General features: G+C 48.0%; 1 protein-coding gene across 1 annotated transcript in view; it reads right to left on the bottom strand.

The window, feature by feature from the left end:
• Positions 1-13,518: 13,518 nt before the first annotated feature.
• The window catches only part of TMEM44 (transmembrane protein 44), a 38,945-nt gene continuing 35,240 nt past the window's right edge, over positions 13,519-17,223 (bottom strand). The window contains 3 exon segments of the mRNA XM_045287581.1: positions 13,519-13,868; positions 13,871-13,892; positions 16,008-16,040. Coding sequence (XP_045143516.1) covers positions 13,798-13,868; positions 13,871-13,892; positions 16,008-16,040 — 126 coding nt within the window. The 3' untranslated portion in view covers positions 13,519-13,797.

Here is a 17,223-nt window from a genome sequence, read left to right as displayed (position 1 = left end):
ACTGCAGGGCAGGACTCAGACCCTTTAGGTTCCAAGGCAGTAAAAGAAAAGTTGGGGCCCCCTGTGTGGATCTCTGGGGAGAAGGGGTGTGTGTATGTGTGTATGGTGAGACTGGTGAGTCCAGCTCTGGAGAACCAGAATTGGAATAAATTCTGACAAAGCATTTAGGATTCAGGGGCCAGCTGGCATCTTGGGAGGAGGCTGTGTGTGTTCTGTGCTGCATGTTATCCTAGGTGGGTAACTGTGACCCCGGTTAGCAAGCAGGGAGGGGTCGTTGCTTCTCGAAGGGCCATAGGGAGCTCTGAGAGGCTCTGTGGACTCCGAGGCTCCTGCCCTCCAGCTCAGAACAAGGTAGACCAGGGTCCAACAGTGACACCCGTAGGCAGTGAGAAGTCACAGCAGAAATAACAATGGATAAGATTAAGATGGGACGTCACCTGAGTCTCCACTTTTCTAAAGGTGTGAACCAAGTCACCACTTTTTGTTTCCTTGAGGGTATGGTCAGTTGAAAGACAAAGGCACGCCTCCATGTGAGAGGGCATCTCAAAAGCAGGCACAGAGTGAGAGCGTGCCAGGACCATCAGAGAAGAGCCACATTGGGGCATGTCCCAGATCCCCGCTGGAAGTGGCCGCTGCATTGGAAGCCACAGGACTGAGCAGATGAGCCATGCTGAGACAGAGCAGAGAGGCTGTACAACTGAGACTTAAGGTGGTGACATAAGGTGCCAGGCAAGTTTCCTGTTCCTTAGAGGTAGAAGCCAAGGGACCACTGGGCTTGACTGTTGACTGAGGAGAGGTGTTGCTGTGGACCAATGGCTATATCCTTATGGTTTGCCGATCCTACGTTGTGACCTTCTCTAACAAAATCATAACGGCGAATTCTCTGTGTGAGTTCCGTGTGATCATTGCAACGAATTGTGGAACCCAGTAGAAATAGTTGGTGTCAGAATAAGGTAAAGAAGGCTGGAGGGTGGAGGCATGGCTCAACCCTAGCTTGTGGCAATCGGCCTTGGTCTGGTCAGCCATTAGATTCTCGTCCCTGTGTAGCCAAAGGCAGTCAGATGTGACCATTCTGCCATTTACTCCCTAGGAAACCCTATGGAGCAGTTCTGCTCGGTCACCTGGGGCCACTATGAGCTGAAAATGGGCCCCGCAGCAACCTAACAAGAACGTTCTTCTAAGCCACGCCCAAATATCTTATTTGGGGTGAGTGCTTCCCCCATTTATCCTCCTCTACCTTTGCACCTATGATAGTTAAGTTTATTGTGCCAACCTGGCCAATAGGAACATGTAGGCGGAGATGAATCAGGTGGCAGTTTGATTGGAGGGCAAAGAGATAAATGGCTCTGCAGGGTCTTCTCCCATCTCTCTTGCTCTCTGGTGATTGGCTCAGTGTGCTGCTGCTATAACTAGTTCTCTGCCTCAACCTGTGAGCTACCCTACCTGTGGGGCAAGCCATCACGTGTATGGTGTTCCAAGAGCTTGAGGCTCCTTTGAGACCTGCTTTGTCGCATTGCTGGTGCATACATCACTTGAGCTAGAGGCTGGTGGCTACTGTCACCTTGCATTGCTTGAGTTTGACAACCCATGCTGGCTTGCTTCTCTAAGCTCCCATGCCATTGACTGTTGCTGATGGTTGCTGACCCACCCTGTGGACAAACTATGTCTTCCTTGCCTGAGGGAAGACTCCGCTTTCTGCTTCCTGGACCCAGCAGCCCACGTGAGTTGAAGGACTTTCGCTACATTAACTGTTCCATGGAAGTGAGTTGAACTGAGCCCTCTGTACTGTTATGTGGACTAATTAACTGTTATATTCCTTCTTGTTATATAAACCGATCTATCTATCTACCCATCTATATTATCATAAGTGTCCTGGTTTTGTTTCTCTAGAGAACCTTGCCTAACACACCACCCTTCCTCAATCTCAGGACCGCCCTTCTGGGCAGCCACCTCTTGCACTCCTACAAAACGGTTAGAGCACTTCTCACCTTACCCACCTCTAGCCAGCCCTCCCCACACCAGGCTGAGATGCACTTGCAGGCAAGGACTGGCTGGAATTCATACAGCATGCTGGCCCCTGCCACACACAGAAGCACAGCAGGGTACTTGGGACCTAGTAATTCCTCAGAAAGTGTTTGTCAAATGAACATAAGTGAAAGAATACACAGGGGAATAGAGGGCTAGAACCAACACCCTTGCCACTGACTTGATTCCAACAGTTGTATTGCTCCTGATAGGAGCCCGGAAGACGTAGTGGTTACGTGTTGGGCTGCGAACCAGAAGGCAGCAGTTCAAACCCGCCAGCTACTACACAGGAGAAAGACAAGGCTTTCTACTCTCGTCAAGAGTTACAGTCTCAGGCAATGAATGTACAAATGCACTTTACACAATTGATGTGTGTATGCATTGTGATAAGAGTTGTATGAGCCCCTAATAAAGCGATTTAAAAAAATTAAATTAAAAAAAAAAAGAGTTACAGTCTCTGAAGCACCGGGCAGTAGTCACACTCTGCCCTGTAGGGTCCCCAGGGGTCAACATGGGCTCCGTGGCAGTGGGGTTGGCATTTGAGGCTATTGCTCCTGAGGGAGCAAGGGGACAAAGGGCAGCTCATCTTTCTGAGAGCAGACTGCTCGGCTTTTCTCCTGTGACCCTGCGTCTAAGCCACCTGCCTTTAGGGTGCACACAAACTGTGTTCCCTAGGGACCAGGACCGCAGGGAGAAAGTATGAAGGAGGGGAGAGCAGGGTGAGGGAAAACGAAAGGGGTGGAAAAATAACCCTTGATGCAGGATGGCTAGTGAGGTCTGATTTAATGCCGACTCCTTGCAAAAATGGACTCAGCAGGCGGCCAGGTCAGGTGCTCTTCTGCTGCTCTAGAACTGAGTGCAGAGGGGAGATGCTTGTGGTTGTCAGCACTCAGTACAGTAATCTTCATAACAGCACAATGAGATAGGGGCGATATGAGTACGAATAATCCTGTTTTACAGCAGAAGAGACTAAGGTTTGTGTCCCAAGCCACGTGGTTAGTTCGCAGAGCTGGATCAAAGTGAACGCATTCATTGCTCGACACGGGTTGAGACATCATCCAGTCCCAGTCTCTGGCCAAGGACACATTTTCTCCGGAACACCCGGGCAGCCGTGATGGGTGCAACGGGGAGCAATCATTGCCACTGGGCTCAGGCCACCAGGAAGGGTTTTTTTTTAGGTTACATTTTCTTCATTTGTCAACTTCTAGTCTGTCTCAAATATTTTTAGAGCCATTGAGTTAACGACCGAAAACCCAACTAAACATCATAGCTTTATAGCTTTTTTCCCAAAGCTTTTCTTTAAGATTCAATACCACTGCACCAAACTAGGGAAGTTTAAAAATCTCTCTCCATCCCACACCCGGTAGCTCCATCCTTTTCTCCCAAAGACGATGTAAAGACAGGTGCCCATTCCCTCTTGCTCTCTGTGCTCCGCTCTATTGACGTCTCGACTGTGTGTAGGCCCTGGTCACAGCGCCCCTTGCAGCCTTCCTGCAGCTGGCTGTCCCTCCAGGGCACTGACTCTGCCAGGACAGCGTGTGCCTGGACCACTGCTTGCCTGGGGAGTGTCACCTCCAGGCTCAGGTGACCGCTTCCTGTGTTAGTTACTCTGGGGAGAAAGTGGAACATCTCAGCCATTCAAAGGGCCTGACTGAAGGCAATTGCATCACACCCATGTCCTCTGGCCCTGAAAGGCATGCCTGTCCATCGTAAGGAGGTCTGGGACGGGACCTTCACCAGGGGGAGCATATGCATGCCCTTGGAAGGAAAGCCGTAACTGAGTTCTCTACCCAGGCCTCTGGCAGGACTTCCACCCAGGAAGAAAAATAACCACACACTCACAGACAGATGTGCTGCCTTCAAGGTGACGTAACAGAGTGCACCTGCCCCACACAGCTTTCTTGGCTGTGGCCTTTCTAGAAGCAGGCCTTTCTTCTTTGGCACCGGCGGGTGGGTTTGCATAGCCCATCACAACCGATGGCTTCATCAGCCCGGGCAGTCGAGCAGCCAGGAGGGGAGTCAGTACTGTGTGTGTGAACAAGAGTCAAGGGCACTGGAGCCTTAGAGTCGTGAGCGGTATGAGTCAGGCCCCAAGCCTTCAGGGGCTCAGGTCAATGAGGTTGCCCTGTGTGTGGCAGCCGGAGAGAGCCCTCTGAGAACCCAGGGGTGACAAGCAGGCACTGTGCTTCAGCGCAGGCCTGCGTGCAGACTGCCCTGGGCTGGGCTTGTGGCAGCCCTGCGAGTCGTTGTGTGTTATCTTATCTCAATAGGAAAAGGCAATTCAGGAGAAGAATTTCCTTGTCACGGTGCGCCAGCCTTTCCATTGTCCGACTTTCTTAGCTCTGAGTTCATCCCTTGGCCTGACCATTACTCATATCCTTGGAGGCGCCTTCACCAAGGCTAAGCGCCTTGTTCTTTTTCTTTTTTCTAAGTTATAGTTTTTAATCTATAATGTAACAGAGAAGTTATAAATTCTGAATTCTTTAATCCAGGTAATTCCACTTACTAACCAACTAACTTTTAAGTACCCTACTTTTCAAACTACTAAGAGGCTCTGTTTGGGCTGTTAGATAAGCATTAACCACAAGTCAGCTGTTCAAACTCACCAGAGAATGAGGCTGTCTGCTCTGTTACTTACTGTCCTTACAAACATACGCTAGTACTGCGGCGGCCTACTCTAGTATGTACTACACGGACGTACCCCAGTACTTAAGCAGCAGTTCATTTGGGGATATGTATCTCTGTTTTTCAGTATGTGAAACCCAGGCCTGAAGACCCTAAAGCAACAACCAATAGAACAAGGGCTCCTGGGGGGACCGTGGAGGAGGGAGAAGTCAAGGGGAGCTGGTCGCAAGGAGGTCAAGAAGGAAGGAAATGTTTTGAAACTGATTGCGGTAGCAATTGTACAATACTGCTTGCTCTGACGGAGGTATGGAATGGTATGATATCTGTTATCATTCACAATAAAGTGGTTTTGAAAAGAAGAAAAAGCAGCCGTTCGGCTCTTCTAGTCCGAAAGGGTGCCCAGGAATGGGCACGGACTGTAGGGCAGTGCAGTGGGTTTGGTCTGGGCGTGGTCTTCTACACCAGCTCCCCACTTGCTACTGCTTCTCTTGTCTGGAAAGAATGTTCCCTGCGGCCACCAGGTCACCCTGCTGTTAGTCTCTGTTTCACCAAAAGGCAAACTCACTGCCTTTTGTCGGTGTTCCTATGGGGCAGGGTCGAAGCGCCCCTGTGGGTTTCTGAGCCTAACTCTTCAGGGGAATAGAAAATCCCCTCTTTCTCCTGCAGAAGAGAGCTGGTGGCTCCTGAACTGCAGACCTTGCTGCTAAGAGCCCAGTGTGCAACCACTGTGCCACAAGAGCTCCTTTATACCTCCACAGGCTCGGTGAATGGTAAAACACATTCATCATCTCAAAAAAGCCTCAGGCCTTTAGCTGTCAGCTCCTCGCTCCCACCCTCCACCCCTGGCCCTAGGCAACCAGCTATGTCCTTTCTGTCACGACAGAGCCCCCCTTCTGTCCATTTCTTATGAACAAGAGTATAGGCTATGTGGTCTTTTCCACTTAGCGTTATCATCCCAACGTTCGTGCATGGCTAGCTGGTACCAGTGTGTTCCCCCCTTTGAATTGCAACTTTAGAAAGAAATCTCATTCACTTGAAACACAAAGCAAACATTTGATTGTGCTTTAGATGAAAGTTTACATAGCAAGTTCATTTTCTATTCACAATTCACACAAAAATGGTTCCGTGCCACTGGTTCTGATGGCTGCAGGTTGTCGATATGCCATATTTCCACCCCGGGCTCCCTGGTCCCCTTCACCTGGTTCTGCTGGCAGGAAGACAGAAGATGCCCCCATCACCATTACTTAGGTGCAGCCTTCTCTCTCTGTATGGATATGGTAGCACTTCCAAATACGGATGGAAGGTGAGTATCAAAGAGGGCCGGGTTCTTAGAACCAAGTGTTCTTGTGTTTATGGAGGCCTTGAGTAGAAGCCCAAAATCCATCTGTACATTGACCTCTATCCTATCATTACAAATTAACATATTTACATATATACAGAACTAGAGCTATACCTCCATACATAGCGTTTGCCTCCTAGTTCTTTTCTCTATTTCCTTTCACCTTCCTCCGATTCCACTATCACCGGTAGGTTCATGCTCCAATCAGCTCTCAGTAATTTCTCTCAGATACATTGCGCTTGAGCAAACCACACCAGGCACAATATGTCCTCTTCACTATCAGGTTTAAATCTCTTGTTGTTCCCTTATCCCTGAGTTTGTTGGCTCCCCACTCCCTCTTCCTGCCCTCTACTTTTCCATGCCCCCCAGGACCACTGGTCCCATGGTTTTCTCCTTGGGATTGTTTGTCCTGCCTATCTTATATAGATAGACAAAGAGTGAACCACAAAAAGAAAAAACAAAACAAAAAGACTCCCAGAATTCCAGGTCTGTCTGCTGACCCTTATGAATGTTTTCCAATCGGGTCTGATGAGTGACAGCCCTGTCCCCTGAGTCTGAAGTCTGTTTTCAGGATTCCTGGGGGAGTTTGTTACTTTGCTCCCCTTGCTGCCCTGTTGCCTGCCCTCCCTTCGTGTTTCACCCCACTGTGTGTGTGGTGGACCAGGCACACTTTCCACAGTCTCCAGTGCCTTCCCTCATAGCACTATGGCTCAGTGAGGGGGTGTCGTGTCTCGTGATGGGGTCCTCTCTGTGCATTGGATGCTTCTAGCAGGGATGTTGTCCATGGGTTTGCTGGGCCATAGTGAGGTCTACGCTCTTTCCTTTTCTCTTTCCCTCTTAGTTTGCACCCGTGTGGTCTGGACAGACCTGCCACTCTCCCCGGGCTCTATCTTCAGTGCTGTCCTCTGTATTGCATTCTTCAGGGGAGGGGTCAGCATAGCTCAGCTTGTGCCCACCCCCCTCGTCCTTTCTGTTAGTTCACTGCTCCATGCCAGTGTGTTGCCTTTAAGGCTTGGTACTCCGGGATGGAGTCTGTGAAATGTCTATTTATGTCATAAATTGCGACCCCTGGATTTGTCTCTGTGTGTTCTCCCAATAGCTTAGTAGTTTCAGGTTTAACATGTATTCCCTGATCCATTTTGAGTTAGTTTTGTGTTTGGTGTGAGGTATGAATCTTGTTTCATTTTCTGCAGATGGTTATCCAGTTTTGCCAGCACCATTTGCTAAGGAGATGATCTCTTCTCCATGTAATGACTTCAGCCGTTTTTCAAAGATCAGCTGCCCAAATTTGGATGGACTTTCAATTTTATTCCATTGGTCCATGTGTCTGCTGTTGTACCATGTGTTAGGATGGGCTGTCTAGAGACACAATACCAATGATACCCATATGGGTATAAGAAAGGGCTTTATATCGAGAAGGCATTCCACCCCAGTCCAACTCAAGTTCATCTGTCCAATGTTATCACACTCACATAGCTGCAGGCCCATGCACCCAGGAGGTGAAGCAAGAAGCAGGGAGACCAAGGTCAATGGGTGCAGAGTTGAATGTATCCAAGGTCAGTGGTAACATGGCAGGGTGCTGACACCTCTGAGAGTCAGGTGGCCCCACATGGTGCTGCCCCTGGAGGTAGATACAGTCTCATCACAAGCAGGAAGGTGAAAGGAAAGAGAGAGAGAGAGAGAGAAAGAGACCGTTTCTCCCTTATAAAGAAGCCACACCCAAAGGAGGCATCATCAGGCTGCAACCTGATTGACAGACTGGATTCTACCACTACACTTTAATGCAAGTTCAAGTTGACATAAAATCTAACTGCCACATGTCAGTACCGGCTGTTTTGACCAACACAGATGTCTAGTAGGCTCAGATTGGGAAATGTGAGGTGTCCCACCTTGAATGTCTTCAATAATGCCTGGCCGCTCTGGGGCCTCTTTTCTGTCCATCTAAGTGGAGGACTCATCTCCCATCTCCTCACAGGGTGCTGCTGGAATTTGGATCAGGATGGCTTTGCGTGGTATTGGCATTTTCACAATGTTAAGTCGGCCTATACATGAGCAGAGAATGTTTTCCCCCTATGTAGGGAGCCATCAGTTTCTTGCAGTAGGGTTTGTTTGGTAGTCTTCTTTGTATGCATCTATGCCATTCAATGTTATGTCAACTTGCTTTTATAGAGGGGTGGAGTCCAAACTGCCATTCAGGTCACAGCCTGATGATGGTTCCTGGAAGGTGTGGCCTTTTTAGGAGAGACCCTGGAGACCCCCCTCTCTCCGCTCCTTCACTTCCTGCTTGCTGGGAACCTGTGCCTGCCTCGAGGAGCAGCCCCTCATGGGGTCACCAAACCCTGAGAGCTGTCACTGCCCCGCCGTGTTTCCAAGAACTTTGGAGCCACATGACTGTGCACCTGCTGGTCTGTGACCTTCCTGCATCTTGCTCACCTTTCTGTGGCACCAGCCTGCAGCTATGTAAGTCTGAGAAGACCTCGGGCTAGCATTGTGCCCAGCGATGTCAGTTGGGTTGGGCTAGTATGTCTTGTTGCTATAAGATTATTTCTCGATGTAAAGTTCTTTCTTACACATGTATGTCACTGGTTTTGTTTTCCTAGACAACCCAGCCTAACACAATGTCTTGTACTTCTCTATTGATATGTTCATCGTTAGGGTGGATCAGGTCAGTTCAGGCTGATAGCCACCCGATGTGCAACAATACAAAACACCGCCTGGTCCTGTGATAGCCTCACACACGCTGTCTGAACCTATTGTTGCAGTCACTGTGTCGATCCTTCTCCGGAAGAGATCTCTTCTTTTCACTGGCCCTCTGCCTTACCAAGGGTTCCAGGGATGGGTCCTTCTTCCCGATAGCTTGTCCAAAGGATGTGAGATAAAATCTCGCCATCCTCATTTCTAAGTAGTATTTTAGTTGGACAGATGTGTCCACTCTCTTGGCTGTCAATGGTATATTTGATATATATATATTTTTACCAATGCTGTAAGTTAAAGACATCAATTTGTTGGCTTTCCTTATCCATTATGCAGATTTTGTACACATCTGAGGCACCTGAAAATACCATGACTTGGGTCAGGCACATCTTAGTCTTCAAAGACAACTTTACCTTTTAACACTTTAGAGAAATCATTGGCAGCAGATTTGCCCAATGCAATACGTTGCTTGATTTCTTGAATGCTGCTTCCAGGGTTATTGATTGTGGAGTCAAATAAAATAAAATCCTTGACAACTTCCATCTTTTCTCCATTTGTCATGTTGCTGCTTATTGGCCTAGTTGTGATTTATTCCTAAGTATTTTATCCTTCTGGTGGCTATTATCAATGGCATTGTTTGGAGATCTCTTCGTTAGTGCAGAGAAGAATCACGCTGATTTTTGTATGTTGACCTTGTACAGTGCCCCTTTGCTGACCCCTTCATGGTGTGAGAATGGGCAGGCCGCTCCAGCACGAAGTCAGACCATCTCAAGGTCAGTCTGGTTCAGTGACTTTTGGGGAAAGGTTTAATGGCAGCACATTTCTTCTAATTGAAATATAATAATATTTAACTTTTTCCCTACAGTGGAACTTTGGGGCATCATCATTTGGGGTAGTTGACTCTTAACAGGTTTATGAGAATCACAGGCAATTAAATCTGTTTAAAGATTCATTTCCTTAGGGCAGTGTTCCTCAGAGAATGCTCCTAGATCGTTTGTAACAGAATCTCTTGAGGGGTTTGTTTAAGACCCCTGGCCCCTGCCCCGATCTTGGAAACTGCCAGGGGAATCACCCAGGAGCCCCTATATGACCAGGTAGCCCAAATGTTGAAGCTTCATAATATTCATATTCTGAGTATATGATTGGCCTGCCAGAGAGAAAACTCTATTGAAGATAAAAATCTTTTCACACATGCCCAGGTTGTTCTTGGGAAAGACTGTGGGCAGCGGCAGCTTTGAGCATCCTTGCTCCTGTGTGGGTTAGGAAATCTCACAGACCCGCACTGAGGACCTCCATGTGCTGCGAGGAGGGTAGAAGGATGAAGGGCCGAGTGTCCAGAGCAGACGGGTGTAACTTGCCAGACTGCTGTGTGGGATGTGGCATGGAGTGGGTTGTGCTCAGAGGCAGGATTTTGGTGGAGGGATAACCAGAGACCTGCAGGATGTGAAGAGAGTTCTCCACACTACTCCCAGTGCACCAGGGTGGCCCTGGCTAGCTACGTGTGCCTCCTAAATATGGGCTTAGTGCATTTATTAAGGTAGCTGGTGAACATTTAGCATTTTTTAAAGTGTAATCTTTTAACTGTATAGCTGGAAAACAATTTTGATGTAAAATCTAATAAAGAAAACAACTAAATTTAAAAAATTTAAAAACCGCTTGCAAACACTGCCATTGAGTCGATTTTGACCAATGGCCACCCTAGGGGACAGGGTAGAAGTGCCCTTGTGTGTTTCGGAGAGTAGAAAGCTTCCTCCTAGTGAGCCCGTAGGCCAGGGTAACACTGCTCCTGTAGGTTTTTGAGACTGTTAAACTCTTTACAGAAGTAAAAAGTCTCATGTGGTTAAAACTTGCTGCCTTTAGAAAGCAAATGTTTTGAGAATGATGAGGGCCACAAACGTACAAATGTACTTGACACAATGGATGGATGTATGGATTGTGATAAAAGTTGTATGAGCCCCCAGTAAAATGATTTAAAAAAAATTAAGTAGTTGCTTCTAAAAGTCAGGCCTGTTGGGGGCGGAAAGGAGGCGAAGGGTGCTATTTTTCCTCATGAGTCTTTGGTACAATTTAATTCCCTTTTCTAAGCCCCTATACCTGCCCTACTTTTATTTCGAAAAGCGTATTTAATATATTTAATAGCCTGGAAGAAAACTGTCTATAGTGCACCGTAAAGGGTGTTGCGCTAGCAACTGTGAAATCATCTTGCACCATTTCCTTTCAAAAGCAACCAACCGGACCCTGCAGCTCAGCAGGCCAAGCGGCCGCTCTGGTGGGCGGAGCCGACCAGGGGCGAGTGCGCATGCGCCGAGCCCACACCGCCCTTCTCCCGGAAGGACTCTGGCAGCCGCGCGAGTGGACACTGCGCTCTCCGAGTCCTGCCGCTCCTGTAGGGAGGAACCAGCATTTAATTCTGAGCAGTGCCGACAGTGGGGACCCTGCTAACTATCCCGCCGGGAGGACCGTGGATGAGCCAATAGATATTGAAGACGGGGCGCGTGCCCGTGACCCCGGAGAGGGACCAAACCCGCTGCAGACCGTGGACAGTTTCCCACGGAATGATGTTGAGCTTGCCCATCGGCAGATCCACGGGCACGCTCAGTGAATTAAATTTCTGGGATGCGCGGTGCCTCGTCAAGCATTCAGGGTTAATGAATGAATTGTACTCTAAATCGTTTGGTCTAGCACCATTCCTGAATTGCTTGTCTAAGACTACCCCTCTCACGTGATGACCTTGGGAATTCTACCAGACAGGTGTGCATAAAGGCGCCCTGGTGATGCAGTGGGTTAAGCATTGGGCTACTATCAAAGGTCAGTGGCTCGAACCCACTTGGACTTCTACAATTATAAGCCGCTATGAGTCAGAAATGGGTTTGGGTTTGGGCATGCTCTCTGGTAGCGCATGAGTTTCCACTTGGGCTGCAGTTCGCAGCCACTGATTGCCCTGGGGGAGAAAGATGAGACTTTCCACACCTGTAAAGATTTATAGTCTTGGAAACCCATTTCTACACTGTCCTGTAGGGCCACTATGAATTGGAAATGACTCTTTGGCAGTGCGTTTGTTTGGCACAGAGCCTCCTAAACTGTGTCCTCTGTCCTGCGTTCTTTCTTTCCAGAGAGGCTCTTCTGCCAAAGCATAAACCAAACACGAACGATGTCAAGTGGAAGAATGACCAGCAGTACCAAGAAGGGCAGAAAAGAAAAGAAGAATATTAGAAATGTTACAAAATTATTTTGAGACATTTCCAATACCGGTGTGTTCTTTTCCTTTCTCACTGGAGAAAATAATTTTCTTATGGCCTTCATTGTAAGAGATGGTTTAGCAAGAATGAGGCTTGATCAAAGTAAACTGCCAAAATAAAATGCCGGAGACCTCAACTTTGGAAATGAGATGTAAAGAATTTTTGCTTTTCCAAACTGGAAGGATTCTGCAAATCTTTAAAATGTCCATGCTGTGATCTCTTTGTGTCACAGCAAATAAAAAGTGGGTTCTTGGTAAAAGGTGAATTCTAAAGTGTCTTGAAAGCATAGCAAACTCCAAACATCGAACTATGATCATGAAACTTAGATTCAAGGTTTATCTGAAACTTGGCTGAATGCAATTGCTCTGTCTCTTGAGTTTATATACAGGTCAGTCTTGTGTGGTAAGTGAAAATTCACTGGCATATTCCTAAACGGGAGAAAAGAAATCTGGCCTTTTGTTTTTCCCCCTTTGTTGAGGAGACTTACCCCCAAAGGAAAACAGCTCAACAAAGATGCAGAGTCCAGTGGAGAAACTTGAAAGGGAACCTTGGCCGCTGGGAGATACGGGAAACCATGCCCCCTGGGAAACCATGATGTGAGCATGCCATCGGATGATGTTCATCCATCTCGTCACCATTCTGAACTGCCCTGGGAGGCTTTGAAGAAAATCTTAGTGATCCAAAAAAACTAAGCTTACCGCCACTGACTCCATTCTGACTCACAGTGACCCTGTAGGACAGAGTAGAGCTGCCCCTTTGAGTTTCTGAGACTTTAAAACCTTGACACGAGTAGACCACCAGTGTTTTCCTGTGGGGTCGAATGCATAGCCCACTACACCATCAGACTCCTCCTCATCTTGTCTTAGGGATCAAACCTTCCCTCAACGATACCAACCGAATTTGGGAGACAGGGAAATCCCTTTCTTTGCAAAAGCTTAAGCAGGGGCTAGATATTCACATACTGGAGTTACCAAGGATGCAAACCTCCAGCATCCCGGTTGTGAGTCTGGTTCCTTTGAACTGGTCACTGTCTTTCTTGTGTATATGTGGTCAAAACCGCCAAGTATAGAGAAGGAGACTTATCTGTAAAGTCTACTTCGAGTCAAGTATTGTGTTTTGCACTTTCATATAGCTCATATCGTTTTCACTGTACACTTTCTAGATAGGCCTTCGAAGTGCAGATAACAGGAAGCACAACCGAGACCATATTATCTCATCTTATCTCAAGATGAGTGCTCCCCAGTATAGGGAATCCCCTGCACCGCTCAGTGGGTCTTCCAGGCCCTGTCATTCCAGTTGCTCCCTCTCCCCACAGCCTGATTATCAGGCTACAACAGAGGCTCGGGGCAAGGAAACACCTAGGAGGAGGCAGGCATTTTGGTCTGACTCTTCACAAAGCCTCCAGAGTCCAGAGTGTAGCTCATACACAGATTCTCTGTGAATGAGGCCAAGCCGCTCCTAAAACGAACAGGCCCGGTGGGATGGGGCTCTGTGGAGACACACTAGCCATCGGTTAGGCGAACTCAGGCCTGGCACAAGCAGGTCTTCAGGGTATACATGAGTCTAAAGGGACAAAAAAGGACAAGAGGTCCAATGTCCTTTTGGTAGAGCTTTATTTCTACAATGCAAGAGTGGTCTGGAACTTCTAATCTTCAGAACAAACTCGGCACGTCCAGGCCTGACCACAAGATCCGAAGCCTGAGCTCTGCTTTGAGCCCCGCCGCGGACCAGCCCAGTTCCGGGTTCTTCACTTTCCCGGAGCAGCCTTTCCGCAGTGCTCGCGCCTGCTACGGCAATGACTGCCGCTCCCCGCCCGACAAAGGCCTGCCCTTGGGCTCTGTGCTGATGGCTCTAGAAGGTGCCAAGCCTCAGAGGTCAAGTCCACTGGCTTGTGGAGCCGCTGTGGGCCTGGGATCTGAGCATCTCCACGTGGTCTCTGCTCCTTCCAGGTTCACATCTTCAGGGTCCCACTGTGGAGAAAAAACACAGGCGGTACCCTCCCGGAGTCAGCCCTTCCCATCTCTTACAATCCCCAGACGCAGGGACAAACAGGTCAGGCTGGGTTGGCCAGACCTACATTTCTAGGGCACAAGCGGAGGCCCGGGTTCTAGGTCACGTTCTGCGATGATGCTGAGCAACTCCCCACCCCGACCCCAGGGAGCACTCAGCTGCTCTGTGGAAAGGCTGCCCCCTGGGGCCCACTGAGGTCCTCCTGGGGTGGAGACCCACGGCTTGGTTGGCGTCTTCACAGGCTGCCTGGGGATTCTTTGTTGTTGTTCTCTGCTGGGGAGCCGGCTCCGCTTCGTGGGACCACAGACGTCACAAAATGAAACGCTGCTGCCAGTGCGCTGTGCTCCAGATCCGGCAATTCTTTGAGCCCTGACGTTGGGACCCCGCTCTCACCTCCCCAGAGGGCTGTCTCGGGGTGTTCAGTCTAACTCCAGCCAACCTGCTGCCCAAACCAAGAGGACCATTTGACGTGGTGGAATCCTCACACGACATTTTCATGCCTTTTGTTCAGAACGTCTTAAAACTTGCAATGACCCTGGAAGCACATTGCTGGAATCCAAGAAAGATGATCCACTCTTTGGTCAGAAACAGTGCTGAGAGACCCCCAGACACAGGTGGCTGTCCTAACACACATTCATCTGTCACCAGGAGGCAATGGTGGCATGGTATGGCAGCAGTGGCTGACCAAGGTCTCAGAATGACATTGTCTGGGCATGTTGATTTCAACAACCCCTGCGGCTACTCTCAGCACCACGACCATCGATTCACTAACAGGCAGTTATTTCATTTGTTCCAAATCCGGTTTCTTCATTGAGTCTTCTCTGAGCCTCCTTTTATGATGTGGCTTATTGTAATGCCCTCAAAGCGAAAGCACTGTGACTGCAGGGCCCTGAAAATCTGCTATCTTCTGACGTGCCTCTCATGTTTACATTCTCCACCCCGCTGCCCACCCGCTCCCGGCCATCCAGGGGGGTGTCTTATAAACCCAAACTGAGTCTCCCTCTTCCTCTGTTGCTCCAGGCAAATAGAGATGGTCTCTTGACCGCAGGTACTAGACAGCAAACGGGAGGTCGGACAGAAGCAATAAACATGTTACTGTGCCCGTTAGCTGGGAGGTCTCGTGAAACCCGGACCCAAAACCTCCAAACCAAAGAATTAAGCCCCATGAGGTAGCTGCTTCTGGATAAGCAGCCTCAGCGTCTTTTTTTTTTTTTTTTTTTAAATCATTGTTGTTAAAATACCTACCACAACTTTCTCCAGTGTACAGCTTATTGGCAGCAATTCCATTCATCAGCTGTGCAAGATTACCTTACCTTCACCAGCAGCATGGTCAATGAGAGTAAGAGGGGGAAACCGAATGTGTGACTAACTGGCTGCCTCTAAGGACCACTGTCCCCTTTGATGTGAGACCAGATGAACTGAAGGGTGCCCGGCTTCCATCACTGAACATTTCGATCAAAGGTTCTATAGGAGAGTCCTGATCAGAGGTGGGGGTGGGGGAATTCAGAACAGAATTTTAAATTCTCATGGAATCTAGACTTTCTGGAGCAATGAGACTGGATGACCTCTCCCCACCCCCATTATTGCCCTAAAATAGTCTTTAAATACCAAGTCCTCTTAAAATCAAACAGGAGTTTAGCTTAACTTGGAAAGAATGTCTGCCTTAAGCATGGTGATCTCTCAAGGTCAATATGGGATCAAAGAAGCTCCCTCCTGGGAGTAGTGGATTTATGTAAATGGAGTGGCACAATGGAGAAAAGGAATGGGAGGGTGGCCGTACAACTCGCCTGATGTGATCAGTGTCGATGAATTGTACATGTAGAAACTGTTGAAGCAGGTAAACGTTCTGGTGTGTATACTCTCAACAACAACAAAACATTAAATGCTTCAAAAAGGGAAAGGACAAATGCAACCTGAAACCAATGTTCCAAAAGGTAAAACAGTCCAGTCATCTCCAAAGATCTCTATTGCTTCTCCAGGTCTTGAAGGCTTGGCAAAAGATTGGAAACAAACAAACAGGAGGTGAAATCAAGCCACAGGAAATCTCTCCCGAAACAGAGTATGATTGTCCATACCTGCTCTGAGTTTAGGGCCTCCCAATACTTTTGCTGCAGAATAAAAAGAGATGGAAAACGTGTTGGCTATGTTTTGCCACCATCACACAACAGAACAGAGCTCAGTGCCAGCCAGGAAGCCAGGGGACAGGCCCCCAATGGTGCCAGGGAGCTAAGCAACAGCTGGCTTCAGCAAGCAAGCAAGCAGGCAGGCAGGCAGGCAGCAGCTGCTATAGGTCTCAATGTCAGCAGATGATCAAGGAGATAATTATAATGATGAGGAAGGGTTGTAGGTCCTTCCTTGGGAAAATGACAATCTACAGAGATTTAAAAGTAATTAATAGAAATTATTATGAGAAGTATTATTAATGAAATGACATCTCCCAAAGTGTGTGTTGTAAATATGTAGTTCTCTGCCTGTGGTCCTCATCCCATTTGGAAGTGGATTGTCTATGTTATGTGGGTGAGGCAGGATTAGTGTAGGATATGTCTTGAGTCAATACCTTTTAAGATCAAACAAACAAACGAAACTCACTCCGGCAAGTCAGTAGCAACTCATCATGAGCCTGCAGGACAGGGTAGAACGGCCTGTGGGTTTCCAAGACTGTAACTCTTTACGGGAGTAGAAAGCCTCCTCTTTCTCCCATAGAGTGGCTGGTGGTTTCGAACTGCTGACCTTGCAGTTAGCAGCCCAACATGTAACTATTATGCCAACAAGCAAGCCAAAGAATTGGGGAAGAGAGATGGCAAGCCACATGAAGATTGCCCAGGAGCAAAAGCTCAGAGACAAGGACCTCAGAGCCAACAGGGACAGAACGTCTTCTCCTAGAGTCGGTACTCTGAAATTGCACGTCCAGTTCCTATACTGTGTGATAATATATTTCTGTTGGTTAAAGCTACCCACTTGTGGTAGTTCTGTTACAGCAGCAATTGACAACTAAGAGAAAGCATAATATCAGCTCTCTTATTTAGTAACCACGTGGCTGACATGATTCAACTCAAACTATAAAATAAGATACAAATAAACTTCTCACCTTGCTAATATGGGGAATTTGCTATCAGTCAAGATGCATGTTGAAACAGCATCTTACTGCACAGTTGGTCCCACCCTAAATCTCAAATATATCTGACTCAGGTTCTTTTTAATCATTTTATTGGGGGCTCGTACAACTCATCACAATCCATCCACACATCCATTGTGTCAAGCACATTTGTACATTTGTTGCCATCATCATTC

The sequence above is a fragment of the Echinops telfairi genome, unplaced genomic scaffold, assembly GCF_000313985.2.
Source record: "Echinops telfairi isolate 266 unplaced genomic scaffold, ASM31398v2 ScPeMD7_17;HRSCAF=63, whole genome shotgun sequence".
Classification (NCBI taxonomy): Eukaryota; Metazoa; Chordata; class Mammalia; order Afrosoricida; family Tenrecidae; genus Echinops; species Echinops telfairi.
Note: the sequence above shows the minus strand (reverse complement) of the source record. Positions and strands in the feature narration are given on the sequence as shown.